General features: G+C 30.8%; 2 protein-coding genes and 1 long non-coding RNA gene across 3 annotated transcripts; all 3 read left to right on the top strand.

The window, feature by feature from the left end:
* Positions 1-4,348: 4,348 nt before the first annotated feature.
* Positions 4,349-5,575, top strand: LOC133694704 (uncharacterized). Its single transcript, XM_062116367.1, has 4 exons — positions 4,349-4,455; positions 4,570-4,698; positions 4,809-5,033; positions 5,191-5,575. Exons 1-4 carry the CDS (start codon positions 4,386-4,388, stop codon positions 5,325-5,327), a joined length of 561 nt encoding a protein of 186 aa, XP_061972351.1. The 5' UTR covers positions 4,349-4,385; the 3' UTR covers positions 5,328-5,575.
* Positions 5,576-7,550: 1,975 nt separating this feature from the next.
* On the top strand, positions 7,551-9,670 carry LOC133694705 (uncharacterized). Its single transcript, XR_009842325.1, has 2 exons — positions 7,551-7,709; positions 9,087-9,670. It is a non-coding gene; the product is annotated as an uncharacterized LOC133694705 (long non-coding RNA).
* On the top strand, positions 7,703-9,485 carry LOC133694703 (F-box protein At5g07610-like). The gene has a single exon (XM_062116366.1). The coding sequence runs from the start codon at positions 7,870-7,872 to the stop codon at positions 9,010-9,012; it is 1,143 nt and encodes a 380-aa protein (XP_061972350.1). The 5' UTR covers positions 7,703-7,869; the 3' UTR covers positions 9,013-9,485.
* Positions 9,671-13,602: the final 3,932 nt, after the last annotated feature.

A 13,602-nucleotide genomic window follows, 5' to 3' on the forward strand; every position in this document is an offset into this window, starting at 1 on the left:
TTTTTAAGCCCTTAATTTCTACTAATGATAATCTTAACTATTTCAAGAGAAATCATAAACCTGACCTCTTTGTATGAAATATATCAAAATTCAGGGAGCCATATCTATAACGAGTTATAAGCTTGAAAATGACTCTTTATATCATTAACTTAAAGATTTAACTGATCATGAACTCATAACTTATCCCAAGTAGATCATATTTGTATTATAGACCATATTTGTATTATAACAAAAGGAAGCAAGAACATATTTTTCAATTAAAAATTCTCAATTTGGTTTCTAATTTAAATTTATATTACATTTTGAGGTTTTTTTCTTGGATTATTCAGGACAATCTAATGGTGTCAATATACCAACATAACCAAACAATTGTAGAGGCACTAAATGCTTCTATCATAAATATATTAGGCGCCTAACTTAGAAAATTAAGAGGAAGGCTTGGATCCTCAACCTATAAATAGGCTACATCTCAAGTCTTTTATGCAACACAAGAGAAAAAAAAAGGGAAGGAAAGGAAAGAAATCACACAAAATTATAAGGTTTTTGTGAAAAAGTATGTAAGGTGTTTGTTCATATTAGTAGAGAATATTTGCTCGTGGACATATTCAAATTTGAGTGAATCACATAAATTTTTATGTGTCTAATTTCTCATTTTACCATGTGCTCTTGAGTTGTGTATCATTATTTTGCTTGTCAGGATCTTGATAGTGATAGCAAAGCTTGATTGGTTTTGTCCACATACAACATTGTTCACGATATTGTTCATATATACGTTACTGTTCACATATACAAAAATTCAGTACAGTAAATAAATACAGTCTAGAAAATTATGTATGAGTAAATTAAGTTTTAAGTGGGACCATTTGTGACTCCTCTAATCTTTCTTAGAAATTTACTTTATATAAGTACTATTTTCATATACATTGCAATTCATGAGTGAAACAATGATAGTTGAATAGATTATAGTGAATAAAATGGTAGCAAAATACAAGATTTAGAGGTTCAAGGAGAACAATTTCTCACTATAGAAAATGAGAATGAAAACAGTTTTACAGAAAAACAATTGACTGGTAGCAATTAGAGAAAGGCCCTTGGAGGTCACTGATAAGGTTAAATGGATTGAGATGGATAGCAATACCATTACTAACATACATTTAGCATTAGATGACAATGTATTATCAAGTGTGGCGGAAAAGAAAACTACAAGGAAGATTTGGGTTACTCTGACAAAGTTATATGAGTCTAAGTTTCTGCATAATAATATCTTTTTAAAAATGAAACTTTATACCTTACGAATGGTAGAAACCAAGACAATGATTGATCATATCAACACTACAAGAACTTTATTTTCACAACTCACTATGTTGAGTCAGCAAATAGAGGAAAATGAATGTGCAAAGCTTCTACTTCAAAGTCAACTTGATTTATATGATCAACTCATCATCAACCTGACCAATAACATCCTCATAGACTATCTAGTCTTCGATGATATTGCAATCGCTATTTTGAAATAAAAAAATAGGCATAGGAACAAAGAAAACAAAATTAATAGTTCACACCAAACAAAGACATTATGATGTCAAGAGGAAGATCAATGGGGCGTGGCTCTAGTGGAAGTCAAAGACAAGAATAATCTAAATCAAGAAGTAAAAAAAATTGAGAAATGCTATAATTGTGGTAGAAAAGAACACTATAAAAGGGATTACTGGTATAAAAAAAACAACTATGAGTCATCAAAACTTCAAAGATGTGTTGCAAACACTTTAAATTATAGCGAAGTTTTATATAGTGAAATAGTAACAGTCTCTGAAAATAGAATGGAACTCATTAAGGTTTGGTTAATGATTTTAGGAGCAACATAGCATATGACTCCTCGTTAGGGTCCTAACAACAACTACAATGAATAGTAATCAATCGAATGCACAAACATCAAAAACAATTATAAATAATAGAGAAAAACATATAACATTTTCTTCCTCAGTTATTCTTTTAGCATATCATTCTCCATGAAAATATAGCATCCAAGTTTCCTAAAGTAAAATAGCATGTCTTTTTAGGAAGCTGATAATGGCATTACATTTTTATGCGGTACTTATTAGCAAATAAAAATGTACATCTACTATGTTTGTATAGTTATTTTCTTCGTAAGCCATTTTTTAGATTAAGAGTTTCAAAATTTCTCATTCTACAAATTTCCAAGTTGTCCTTCATTATGCAAGGAAGCCTCAATTTAGTTCATAACCATATCAGTATATATTGTTACATTATATTATATTATATTATATTATGTGAAGGGGTGATGTCTAAGAATACTATAAATAACTATATATGAACCCTAATTATTTGTTTTTTTAGCATAATCCTTGTTTTCTCTAGTAATTCAATGGGAAAAAACCCATTATTTCAACCCAACATTTCATCAATCCTTAAAAAATAAATTATTTTATTATTATTTTGGTGTATTTTCAATTTCAATTAATTAAATATAATCTCTTAAACTTTAAGTCATTATTATTTACTTTCATTTCACTCTTGTAGTGTGTATTTAGTAATATGATGTAATATGTTTTTATGAAAATATTTTTTAATTTAAAGTGCATTAAAATAATTTTTTTTTATTTTTAACATTAATATATCAAAATCATAAAAAAAAACACCTAGAAAAAAATATTTGATATTTTTTCAAGTGAAAAACAATATAAAATACTTTAAAAAATAGGTTGAAACACATTACAAACAGAGCAATAATATTATCATTACTCACCCTATTTCTCTGTTATAGTGTCATTTCTAATTTAGTTAAATTGCAATGAATGGATTGAAATGGAAAATATAGGTAAATAATTCACAAATCGATATCGGATAGGGGTTTTTTCATCTAATGATGAAAATACGTGATACCAACGATGAATCTGATTCAATTATCAACTTGTTTTTACTTTTTAATCATGCAGTGTTGACTTTTTTCTTCTTTTGACCATGTCATCATGATGATTTTCTTTCTCGGATTATGATGTCACCATTTACATTGATATTGTATACTCTTCATACGCCTATATTATGGCTACCTAACAAGTAAATGAATGTATCAATCATTTTTACTTAGCCCTTGTAATTTTAAACTAATTAATTGGTCCTTGTAGCTTAGAAATAATTAATTAAATAGACCTTTGATAATTTTTTACCATCCTCATTTAGTAATTTTTTTAATTTTTCATGAAAGACCTTTTGTTGTAAAATTTTTCCATCTTACCTAATCCCTTTTTATTTATTTTCAATAAGGAAAGAAAAAAAAAACTAAAAAAAGAACATGAAACTTATAAAAGGATTTAATTATGAATAATTTAAAATATTTGGATTAAATATACAGTTTCTAAAACTATAAGAATATTCAATCAATTATTTTAATTAAACTACAAGCACTAATTAAGTTATAATTTACATAAATAATTTGCCTAATCTCCTATACATTCATTGTCAACTCCTTGACTTCCTTGTTATAGTGCATGTCTATCAATTAATTCCCCACTTTTAGCTGTAAAGATTCGAGGAAATTAACAAATATCAATAGGGCAGAGAAGTCAATGTCAACATTGCGAAATATAGGATATATTAGCCCATTTAATAAATGATAATTAATTAATGTATTCAATCCCAATTGGTATTATATTAGCCCATTTGATAAATGATAATTAATTAAAATAAGAAAAAATGATCTGACCATTTTGTATAAAGTGAAAAATAGAGTGTTAATTATATATATTTTTCAGTTTTAACAGTAAGGATGTTTTTATTAAGTTTTCATATACTATAGCTAGTTTTTTTAAAAAAAAATATTTATTTCTTAAAAAATATAGGATAAGTATTAATTCCAGAGAAAATGATATAATTATACATTGCATTTGGATGATGAATTCATATAGAGTTTTATTGTTCACATATATCGATATAATAATAGGAGAAATACATAGTTGAAATTGTTTATATATATATATAATGATTGATACATTGTTATTTATAACATTTTATCACAGTATCTTCCATGAAAACTATTAAATTACTGTTTTGAAATAAAAAAGATAGAAATAATAAAAGACAGAAAGACATAATTTATTGTGAGAATTTATTTTAAGACCAACGAAAGAATATTTATTTTTATTTCTTCAACCAAATATATTATTATTTATTTTATTTTATATTAAAACATTAACCAAATACAACCCTAATAAACTCTTTACCGATAAGTAATAATTTCTCAAATTCGTAAATAGTAAAGACTACATAAAATTATTAATCTCCGATCCCCGCAAGCACTGCGCGCCTGCAACCAGTATATAATACAGAAGGCTGAGCCGTTTCTTGTGCTACCTCTATTAGTGTTGATAATGGCTAGTTGCCTGGTGTTACTCGTCCTGGCTTTCTTCGTTTTCTCAACAAATATTGTAGATGCACAAGGTGATATTTTATTTATTTATTTCTTTTTTTCCTGTTTCAATACATAGATGGATGCCCACTTCTAAGATCTTGCGTCTAACTATTTCAAATTAATTCTATGCTTAAAATTTCTAGTTACCGTTTATTGCCAAGCATCCGATTACGACAATGAAGTATTGATGCAATGGATGTATGCCAACGGCATATCCTGTCAGCCCATTACTAGCAGCACCACAAGTACTCCTTCAATTAGCAGCAAAAGCAGTAAGCATTGAGCACCAAGATCTTACCTTTTTTCTTTCTTTTATGTTTCTATAGACCCCCACTTCGAGTTTCTGTCTAACCATTTCAAATTGTATGCTTGAAATTTCTAGTTGAAGTTGATTGTGAAGGATCCAGATTTTACGTGGATGAAAGTGTTTTAGAATGGATATATGCCAACAACATACCCTGTCATCCAATTACTAGAAGCAAAGAGAGAAACAAGCTTCCCATTATACTTGGAACCGTCATTCCAATTTTCTGCCTTTTCTGGGCTATTGTGGGGTTTATAGTGCACCACAAGAGAAAAACAGCAGCCATTGCTGCAATAACTACAGGTTAGCAAGCAGAATATTATCTGTTACGTGATATACTTCGACAGTATTACAAGTTTTTTTTTTTTAATAAAAAGAGTTTGAATCAAATATCTCTCTGTGACATTAATTAATTATATCAGTTGAGTTACAACTCGTTTAATTTTCTTGGATCGTTAAGGACAAGTTGACGGTGCCAATAAGCATACTCAGGGATCACTAAGTGCCGATGGGATCAAGATCAACATCCACGACCAAACAAGTCAAGGGATTGGTGATCAATATCCACAGCAGCAACAGGAAAGCAACCATGCCTGAGATGAGAAACACCCAACTTTCTTTGCTCAAATATTATTTGGACATATCATTTCTTCTTGCAAATATCGTATTCAAGCTTTCCAAAGTCGTTGATCATATGTTGAGGACTGATCATCATTGACATGATTTGTATTGCAGCAATTAGCTGGTTCTAAAACTTGTACCTTAATTAGTTGTGTTTGTATTGTGTTCTTTGGAACCCTTTTTCCAACTATTTTTTAACATGCATGAGTTTCAATTTCGGATCATTCGATAAATTTGCAAGTTTTCCTCGATTCTGAATTAGCTTTTATTAAACTGCAGGTATAATACAACAAGTTAAAATTCACATCAAGAAGCCATGTATTTGTGTTATATATAGATTTCACAGCAACAAATATTTAAAAAAAAATGAACATGAATACTTTGAAACTCAGTGGCTTGTCAAGAAACTTGGTTGCTAACCATCTAGATAGTGATCCAATAGTAAAAGTTTGGGATTAAGAGATTTGTTCCTTCTATGGTTTCAAGTTCGAACCTTGTACTTGCTCATATGATGATTACTGGAGGCTTATATTGTCGTTAACTTCAGGGCCCGTGGAATTAGTCGAGGTGCACTCAAGCTGACCCAGACACGCTAAAAAAAAAAAAAAACCTTGGTGGCTGTCATCATCTATTTTCTTGGGTTTGGCCTTTGATCCTTTAAAATGGTTCTTTTTGGTGACTCTAATGTAATGACTTTTCAAAATGTAGCCGCAAAAGGTGTTGTTTGGTCGTCGAATAGTCTCGCACACACCACCCAAATAGCATTAGGCTATTCACACATGCTAGCATTTTTTTAATAATATTTAATATATATAAATTATAAAAATACCTCTGATTAACCTCTAAATATGTAATAAAACCAATGTAAAATGACAAAAAAAAAGTTCTTGTGAAAGAGTTATGTTGATTTTATCTTTAAGAACATCAAAGTAAGTATATTATTTTATAAAAATTGAAAAGACCAAAACATTTCTAAGTAATAGGCATTTTTTTTTGTATTCTAAGGTCAAATTAGTAATTTTAACAGGCAATAACAAACGAAATGATTAATTCAATATTGTACAATTTATAAAAAAATAATTGTGTCATGATGAAAAGATAATATTATCCCAACGCCTAGTTCAAAGATTTTTTTAGGTCAAGGACAATTGTGTCATTTTACGATTTCAATGAATAGTAAAATATCTATTGAGCTACAATAAACTCTCATTCTCCTTTAGCTTTTTTTTTTATCAAGTTATAGTTTAAAAAGTGAATCAAAATCGTTCAAAAAAGATAAATAGTAAAAAAACACTTTTAATATAAAAAAATGATTCAAAGTAAAATTCAACTTAAATCAAGTTTCAGCTTAATAAGTCATCAAGTTAACTCGTCAATTCAAGCCAAGTTTTACAAAGGGGTGTTTTGGATTGTAGTTGACTGTGTTTTTTAAAAAATAAATTAAACAAATTTTAGTTTTAAATTAATTTTTTTTATATGTATTTTTTTATCATTTCATTTACCACATTTCAAATTATTTAATAAATAGGTTTGCAGTATTGAAATTTATCTTTCTATGTACCTCTTGGTCTTCTTCTCTCTGTTTTTGTTTTTCCTTCTGTCTAAATTGTAATGATGACGCCCTTTAATTCCATTCTTTTAGCGGAATAAGAAGAAAGGTCCTTTTGTTGCTCTCCTCCTTTTATTTGTTTGCTTTTCTAGTTTGATTTTCCTGCTGTGGGGCAGGTCCTCCATTTAGGGAAAGGCAGAACTCACTAACTTTAAAAAATATTAAATTAATTTATTTTTACAGTTTTAATTTAAAAAAAATAAAGAAAAAAATATATATATATATATATATAATTATTTTAATATATATTTAAATAAAAAATTATTTTGAAAATGACCGTAGTATAATTTCAAACCCACAAAATAATCCGATTTTCCAAGCTTTTTTCAGATTAATTTTCCAAACCGGATCTTCGGACTTGGACCACAGGAGGAGGAAATGGCTAAGGGTTCTTGGATATTGGGCTATTATCACCAGTTTCCGGGGCTTATTTTTCAAAGCAGGCTAGTGCAAGTCCACTGCCACTAAATTTATTGTAAGTGGGCCAGATGAAGCCGAGATCTGTTCTGAGTTATGGGCTTCTAGCCCATCCTGCTTCTCCTCCTCCTTGTTACAGGGCTGAAGCGTGACAAAACGACAAGCACCGACTGAAAATGGGTAGGTGTAGAAAAGACAGAAGACACAATAGGGGACTCCTTGTTTTGGTCAACGACCAAAGAGAACAGCAATACGACAGCGAAAAGCAGCAGAGCACGCCATTCTTCCAAGGGCTTCAAGTCTTCACTGCTCATGGAAGCTTAAGCGGCTAAGTATAATTTGTTTGATTTCCCATTTCTGTATCTGTCAGTAAATTTTAATGCTGATTATGATGCTATAGATTGTGTAGAAGCCTTAACTTTCTTCGAAGATCAAAACCCATCAATCAATCAGCCTTTAGTTTTGTTATCTGGATTTAGCTATCAATCCATCATGATGAGAGACGGCAAGTTAAAACAATCTTGCTATGTGCCTTCTTCATCAGCAGAAGTAATAGGGAACAACCTAGACCTCGTTACTGAAATCTTGCTCCGTGTACCGGCAAAACCACTCCTTAAGTTCAAGTGCGTGTCAAAGCAATGGCTTTCTTTAATTTCAGACCCTAAATTCTGTGCCTCTCACACTCACCACCATCCACCAACAGCACCCTCTGCTCTCTTCCTGCTCAACTACTTGGCTTCCAGCCCTCAGCTAATTGTCCCTTTAAAAAATGAGCCTATGCCAATCACTATTCCCTTCTTGGACCATCTAAATATTCCTGGATTCTGTATTGATCAGTCTTGTAATGGGTTGCTTCTCTGCTCTTCCACTTGCATAGACTCAACTGATTTGGGGTACTGGTTTTTTATTTGTAATCCCACCACCAATCATTTCAAGAGGATTTCTCACCCTGTTCACAAATTTGACAAGTTTCATCATCCACCTGTTCTTTGTTTGGCTTTTGATCCATTAAAATCATTCAACTATAAGGTTGTTTGTTTCTACCAAGTTGTTTCTGGTGGATATCAAATTGATGTATATTCGTCGGAGACTGGGTCCTGGGGTTTAAATCAAATTCCTTTTGTAAATCCTCCTTTGAAAATTCATGAGTGGGTTTTTTGTAATGATGCTATTCACTGGTGCAGTCTTGAAGAGAACTCGCAATATTTTGATGTTTCTAGTGAGAGCGTGAATATTCTGCCAATGCCTCCGAGATGTCAACTAGACATTACGTACTTTGGTGGTTCTCGAGGCCATTTGCATATGGGCGTTGGCATCAGCCGTTTAGTCTTAGAATTTGATATTTGGGAGCTGAAAGAGGATTATTCAGGATGGTTTATAAAGTATCATCTGGATCTTCATTCTATGAGAAGAGTGTTAGCCAATCGATGTCCGTTGTCAGTTTTGAGCCTTATCCGGGCTGAAAAGGAAGATGAGTCGACGATTGTGTTTGTTGTGGATGGTAGAGCAATGTCCTATAATCTTTATGACAGGAGATCAAAAATGCTCTGTGATTTGCTGCAGAAAACAAATCCTTATAGTGCTTATTTAAAGTTTCATGCTTATGAATACTTTGAGACACTTATTCATGTTTGAGCACAGCACTTGTACTGTCAGTAATTCAACCATCAACCTGCTTAGTCGTAACATCTGCAGCATTGAAATTTCAGTTCTTCGATGTAGAAGTCAGGCTCCACCAGTTGAAGTATTTCAGTCTGTTTTGAGCTAGAGAATAATTATAGATTTCCTTATCCAAGAACCACTATTCTTGCTGTGCTGGTCATCTTCACTTCAAGAGATGAAAGAGGCAGTATATCCAAGAAGTGAGATGTGGAAGAAAATGGAGTTCATGGTGGAAATGATAAAGCTTGGGAATTGGGAATTTTGAAATGAAGGAATTACGTAGGTGCTTAAACAGCTTACCATGGAGAGTCAGCAATACCACCTGTCCAATTAAACCCTTCAGATGTTGAAAGAGGCAGTATATCTGTTCCAAGCTCAGAGATTTACCTCTCTGCTCGAAGTTTGAACCACATTTAAGGGCAATTTCACAGATTTGTTTTTTGCCTTTTTAGCTTTTCAGCATGGTTGTTTGTGAGTTCTCAATTAAATATAGGGTTTTATCTCTGACAAGAAGGATTTTGCTATTAAATGGGACTAAACTAAAATGCTGTTCGTAGCCACCTAGATTAGCAGATTGTTTCAAACTAAAGAGGTTGTCAGAATGTCAAATTTCACGGTGACTTTTAAGTTTGTTTTTATATTTTAAAATTGCTCATGAAAAGATTTAAAATTCTTTTTAATTTTTAATTTTTAATTATTTTTTTAATATTTTCGGTTCATTTTAATATATGATATTAAAAATTAATTTTTAAAAATAACTATTAACTGCTTTTTAAGATTATGAGTAGGAAAATGAGATGACAGTTGAGTGAATCGACAAACACATGATGAGATGACAGTGAAAAAACCAAGTCACTTGGATTATGCATTCTGGGCTGCTAGAAAGTAGAGATCTTGAGCTTCTAAAAGCCTTCGAGTTGCATCAAAGTTATGTTTTTCACATCGAGAGCTATCTCTTTCACACATGGAGGTTCAGACAAGTAATTGTTTTATGTATTCAATTTTTTAAAACAAACTGAAGATCTAAATCAATAACAAAACCATCGATTGTCAATGAGAAAAAAGAGAAATATTGAGCAAAGAATCCTGAACATGAACAAGAAGGAAGAACAGAGGAGGAAAAGCCCCCAAAAAACCACCCTTTTCATGTTAATGTTTAGGAGAAATTAACAATAAAGCCATGAATGATGACTAGGAGTTTTTGAGCAACGCATACCTGACATAAATAGCAACCTGCATTTTAAAAACCAGAGAAAGTCTTGCTGTGATTAGTAATTTATCTCCATGAATTTTGAAGTTGTCGAGTAAGTGTGACTGGTTATGGATTAAGGAAGAGGAGGAAGTCTCGTTACAAAGACAAGCAGTAAGTGATTGGTGATGGAGCATGGTCCTCCACAGAACTTCTCATCCTGTCTCAAACAGCAAGCTGTGTGATAAAAGAGAAGCATTGATCCCATTTTCAAGATGGAAGTACATGAAATAAATAAAGAGATGGATTCAAGTATCGATCCTCATGCTCGAAATATTGAAATCATTTTGGTTTTTCACCCATTCTCTTTTTTTCTCTAATTCCAATGCTAGAGATCTCTCTATGGGTTGAATCTCTTTTGCTTTTAAATAAATAAATAAATATTCAATTTTACTCAATAAAGTTTAAACAGCGTGAAAATTGTGAATTCATTTACTTCAATATCATGACATCAATGCAACATCCACAGATTTCTTTCTTTCCTTTCTTTCTTCTTTTTTTTATGTTTTTATGTCATTGGAAAAAATTCTAGATTTTTATAGTGATTAAATGATGAAAACTTCAAATAAAAATCAGCTTTTTATAGTCGCGTTGGAGACTATGGTGAATGTGGACTTTTCTTTCTAGGCTTGGTATTTTTTGCAAAACAAGTCCTATATGGAAACAAAAACCCTTTAATGTTTAGGTTAATAATTATAGGAGAGGAAATAATATATAGCAAAGAGAAAATGGCAAGAGAATATAAGAGAAATTGTATGTTTTGCCTATGAATTTGTATGAAATTCTTAGATGAGCTTGTGTTTGTGCAAAGCTTTTCCTTTGGGTTACTTGAGTTAACTTGAAATAACAATTATTTTTTATGCTCTGCATAAAAAAAATTTGTGAGTGCTTGACAAAGAATATATCCAAGTGCATGCCTTCAAAGGAGAAAAAGGAAGAAAAAGGAGAATTTTGTGTGTGTGTGTGTGTGAGAGAGAAAAAAATTATGAGTGCTTGACAAAGAATATATTCAAGTGCATGCCTTCAAAGGAGAAAAAGAGAGAAAAAGGAGAATTTTGTGTGCGCGCGCGCGCGTAAGAGAGAGAGAGTAGTGGTTGACTGTCTCGCCCGATTGGATTTTTTTTTAGTATTATTATGTAATAAATGAAAGATATAGTTTTATTTTTAAAAAAATATTAAAAAAATAATATAAATTATATATTAAACCTTGTCTAATAACTTAAATTTTTAGATTGATATAGTTCATTAATATTATATTAAAACCTTATTGATCAAACAATTACAAATGCAAATCTTATTATTTTTATTCTATAAAATTAAACACATGATAATAAGCATGTATAAATTTTAAATTCAAATAACTTTCATGTTAGAAAATGATATAATTATATTTAATAATTTAAATTTTTTAATTAAAATAATTTTTTACATTAAAATCGGTTAACTTCCTCTCCTAAATTCAAACTTCCAATAATAATAATTATAATAGAATAAAAAAAATAAAGATTAACAAGGTGAGAAGTACAAAATTAACATATGAATTAACAAGATGAAAAAACACTTTAGTACGAAGCTGCTGACTTCTTAACCACCATGAAAACGATGCCAACATATTAATCTTAAATTTCAAAGCACGAGACTGGCTGGTCCCCTGCCCGACGCCCAAAAAATAAACCCCGCCGAATTCATATTTCAGCAACCTAAATCTTTATGCCACCCTCCACGGTTCATTCCCCCTACAAATACATACAAAAATTATTAAATGATAAATTCTAAAGGGTATAACTTAACTGGTCAGGTTCTGGATTTATTTTTTAGATCACTAGTTCGAGTCTCACAAAACTTAGGATCACTAGAAACTTACATGGTCGTTAACTTTAAGATCCATGGGATTAGTCGAAGTGCGCGCAGGCTGGCCCGAACACTCACATTAATAAAAAAATTATTGAATGACTTTGAGTTTTCTCCCAATAGTCATGAGTTCGAGTACCATCAGGATCACTGGAGGCTTGCATGGTCGTTAACTTCAGGACCTATGAGATTAATCGAGGTACACTTAAGCTGATGTAGACACCTATATTAATAAAAAAAATTATTAAATAAAATTAATTCATTATTTAGAATTATTGACCACCCAATAAATTTCTTGTAAATCATTGAATTTATTCGAGTCATTAAGTTAATTAATTATATTTAGATTTTAAGTATCTTCACATTAAATATCGCAATTATAATAATGGGATGAGATTTTATTTTGATAATTATAAAGTAAAATAATTAAAATCATAATCAAGTGGGAAATTCAATAATATTAGATGGTGGACTAGATTCATCTTTAAAAAAAAAAATCATGCACGTAAGTCGTATACTCAAACTAAGCGTGACGTGGATACACCTCCTCCCTGTCCTTCGTGGATAGAAAACTTCATAGATGTCGCCAACCTTTAAGTACAGTCTCGATTGGATTCTCAATCTATTTTATTTTATTTTTTATCTTAATTAGGTCTACAACATACCAATAAACTCTCAATTAATTAGCTATTTTATACTCTTACTAAATGATAATAAAATACGGAAAATAATTCTTTTAAAAATGCTTACGAATTACTGAGTTGTTAAAATTGTGGTATGATAGTTCATATATTTTTCTGGATTTTTTAGCATTCAATATTACTCAATTATATTATAAAGTTACAAAAAACCACCTCCTTTGAAGCAAAATCATAAAAATATTTGAATCCATAAGATTCTATCTTCTTTTTGGGAAGCAAGGCGGCGTAAATAAGAGCTAAAAGATTGAGGAAAAGACATGGTCTTTGAAGATAATAATATATAATTTTTTTAATTGTATCACAATTTAATACTATAAATAGATTTTAAAAAATCATTTTCTATATAAATAAAGCTAAAATTCAGAAGATAGAATCCAATAACAACTTGATAAGAGATGGAGAATAGAATTGCTAATTAAATTGAAGTGCTATATAAGAAAGACATTAACTACGAGTGAGTAATGTCACCATCCATCCATCCATCCATCCCTTCCTCACCTACCACAAACCCACTAATAACCAAACCTAACCTTTTTTTTGTTTTCTCAAAAAAAAAAAAAAAAAAACCCTAACCAGCCAGGCTTACGTGGAGGCAAGATTTGTTGGTGGCTAGCAAGAAGCAAAATGGCATACAACTAACGTATTCCTTGGACTTTTGTGTCTTTCTTGATTGACGACACACTCAAAGTAAGCTCAATTAATTAAAATTCACCTAACCAAACTCTCGCCATTAAACCTAATCTAAGAAAGACACAAAAACCT

This window comes from Populus nigra, chromosome 5, assembly GCF_951802175.1.
Source record: "Populus nigra chromosome 5, ddPopNigr1.1, whole genome shotgun sequence".
In the NCBI taxonomy this organism is placed as follows: Eukaryota; Viridiplantae; Streptophyta; class Magnoliopsida; order Malpighiales; family Salicaceae; genus Populus; species Populus nigra.

Bases quoted from the DNA above. Each gene is read 5' to 3' on its own strand.
- LOC133694704 (XM_062116367.1), top strand. From the start codon at position 4,386: ATGGCTAGTTGCCTGGTGTTACTCGTCCTGGCTTTCTTCGTTTTCTCA. The intron at 4,699-4,808 runs GTAAGCATTGAG...TGAAATTTCTAG, and splicing joins TTCAATTAGCAGCAAAAGCA to TTGAAGTTGATTGTGAAGGA. The intron at 5,034-5,190 runs GTTAGCAAGCAG...TGGATCGTTAAG, and splicing joins CATTGCTGCAATAACTACAG to GACAAGTTGACGGTGCCAAT.
- LOC133694703 (XM_062116366.1), top strand. From the start codon at position 7,870: ATGATGAGAGACGGCAAGTTAAAACAATCTTGCTATGTGCCTTCTTCA.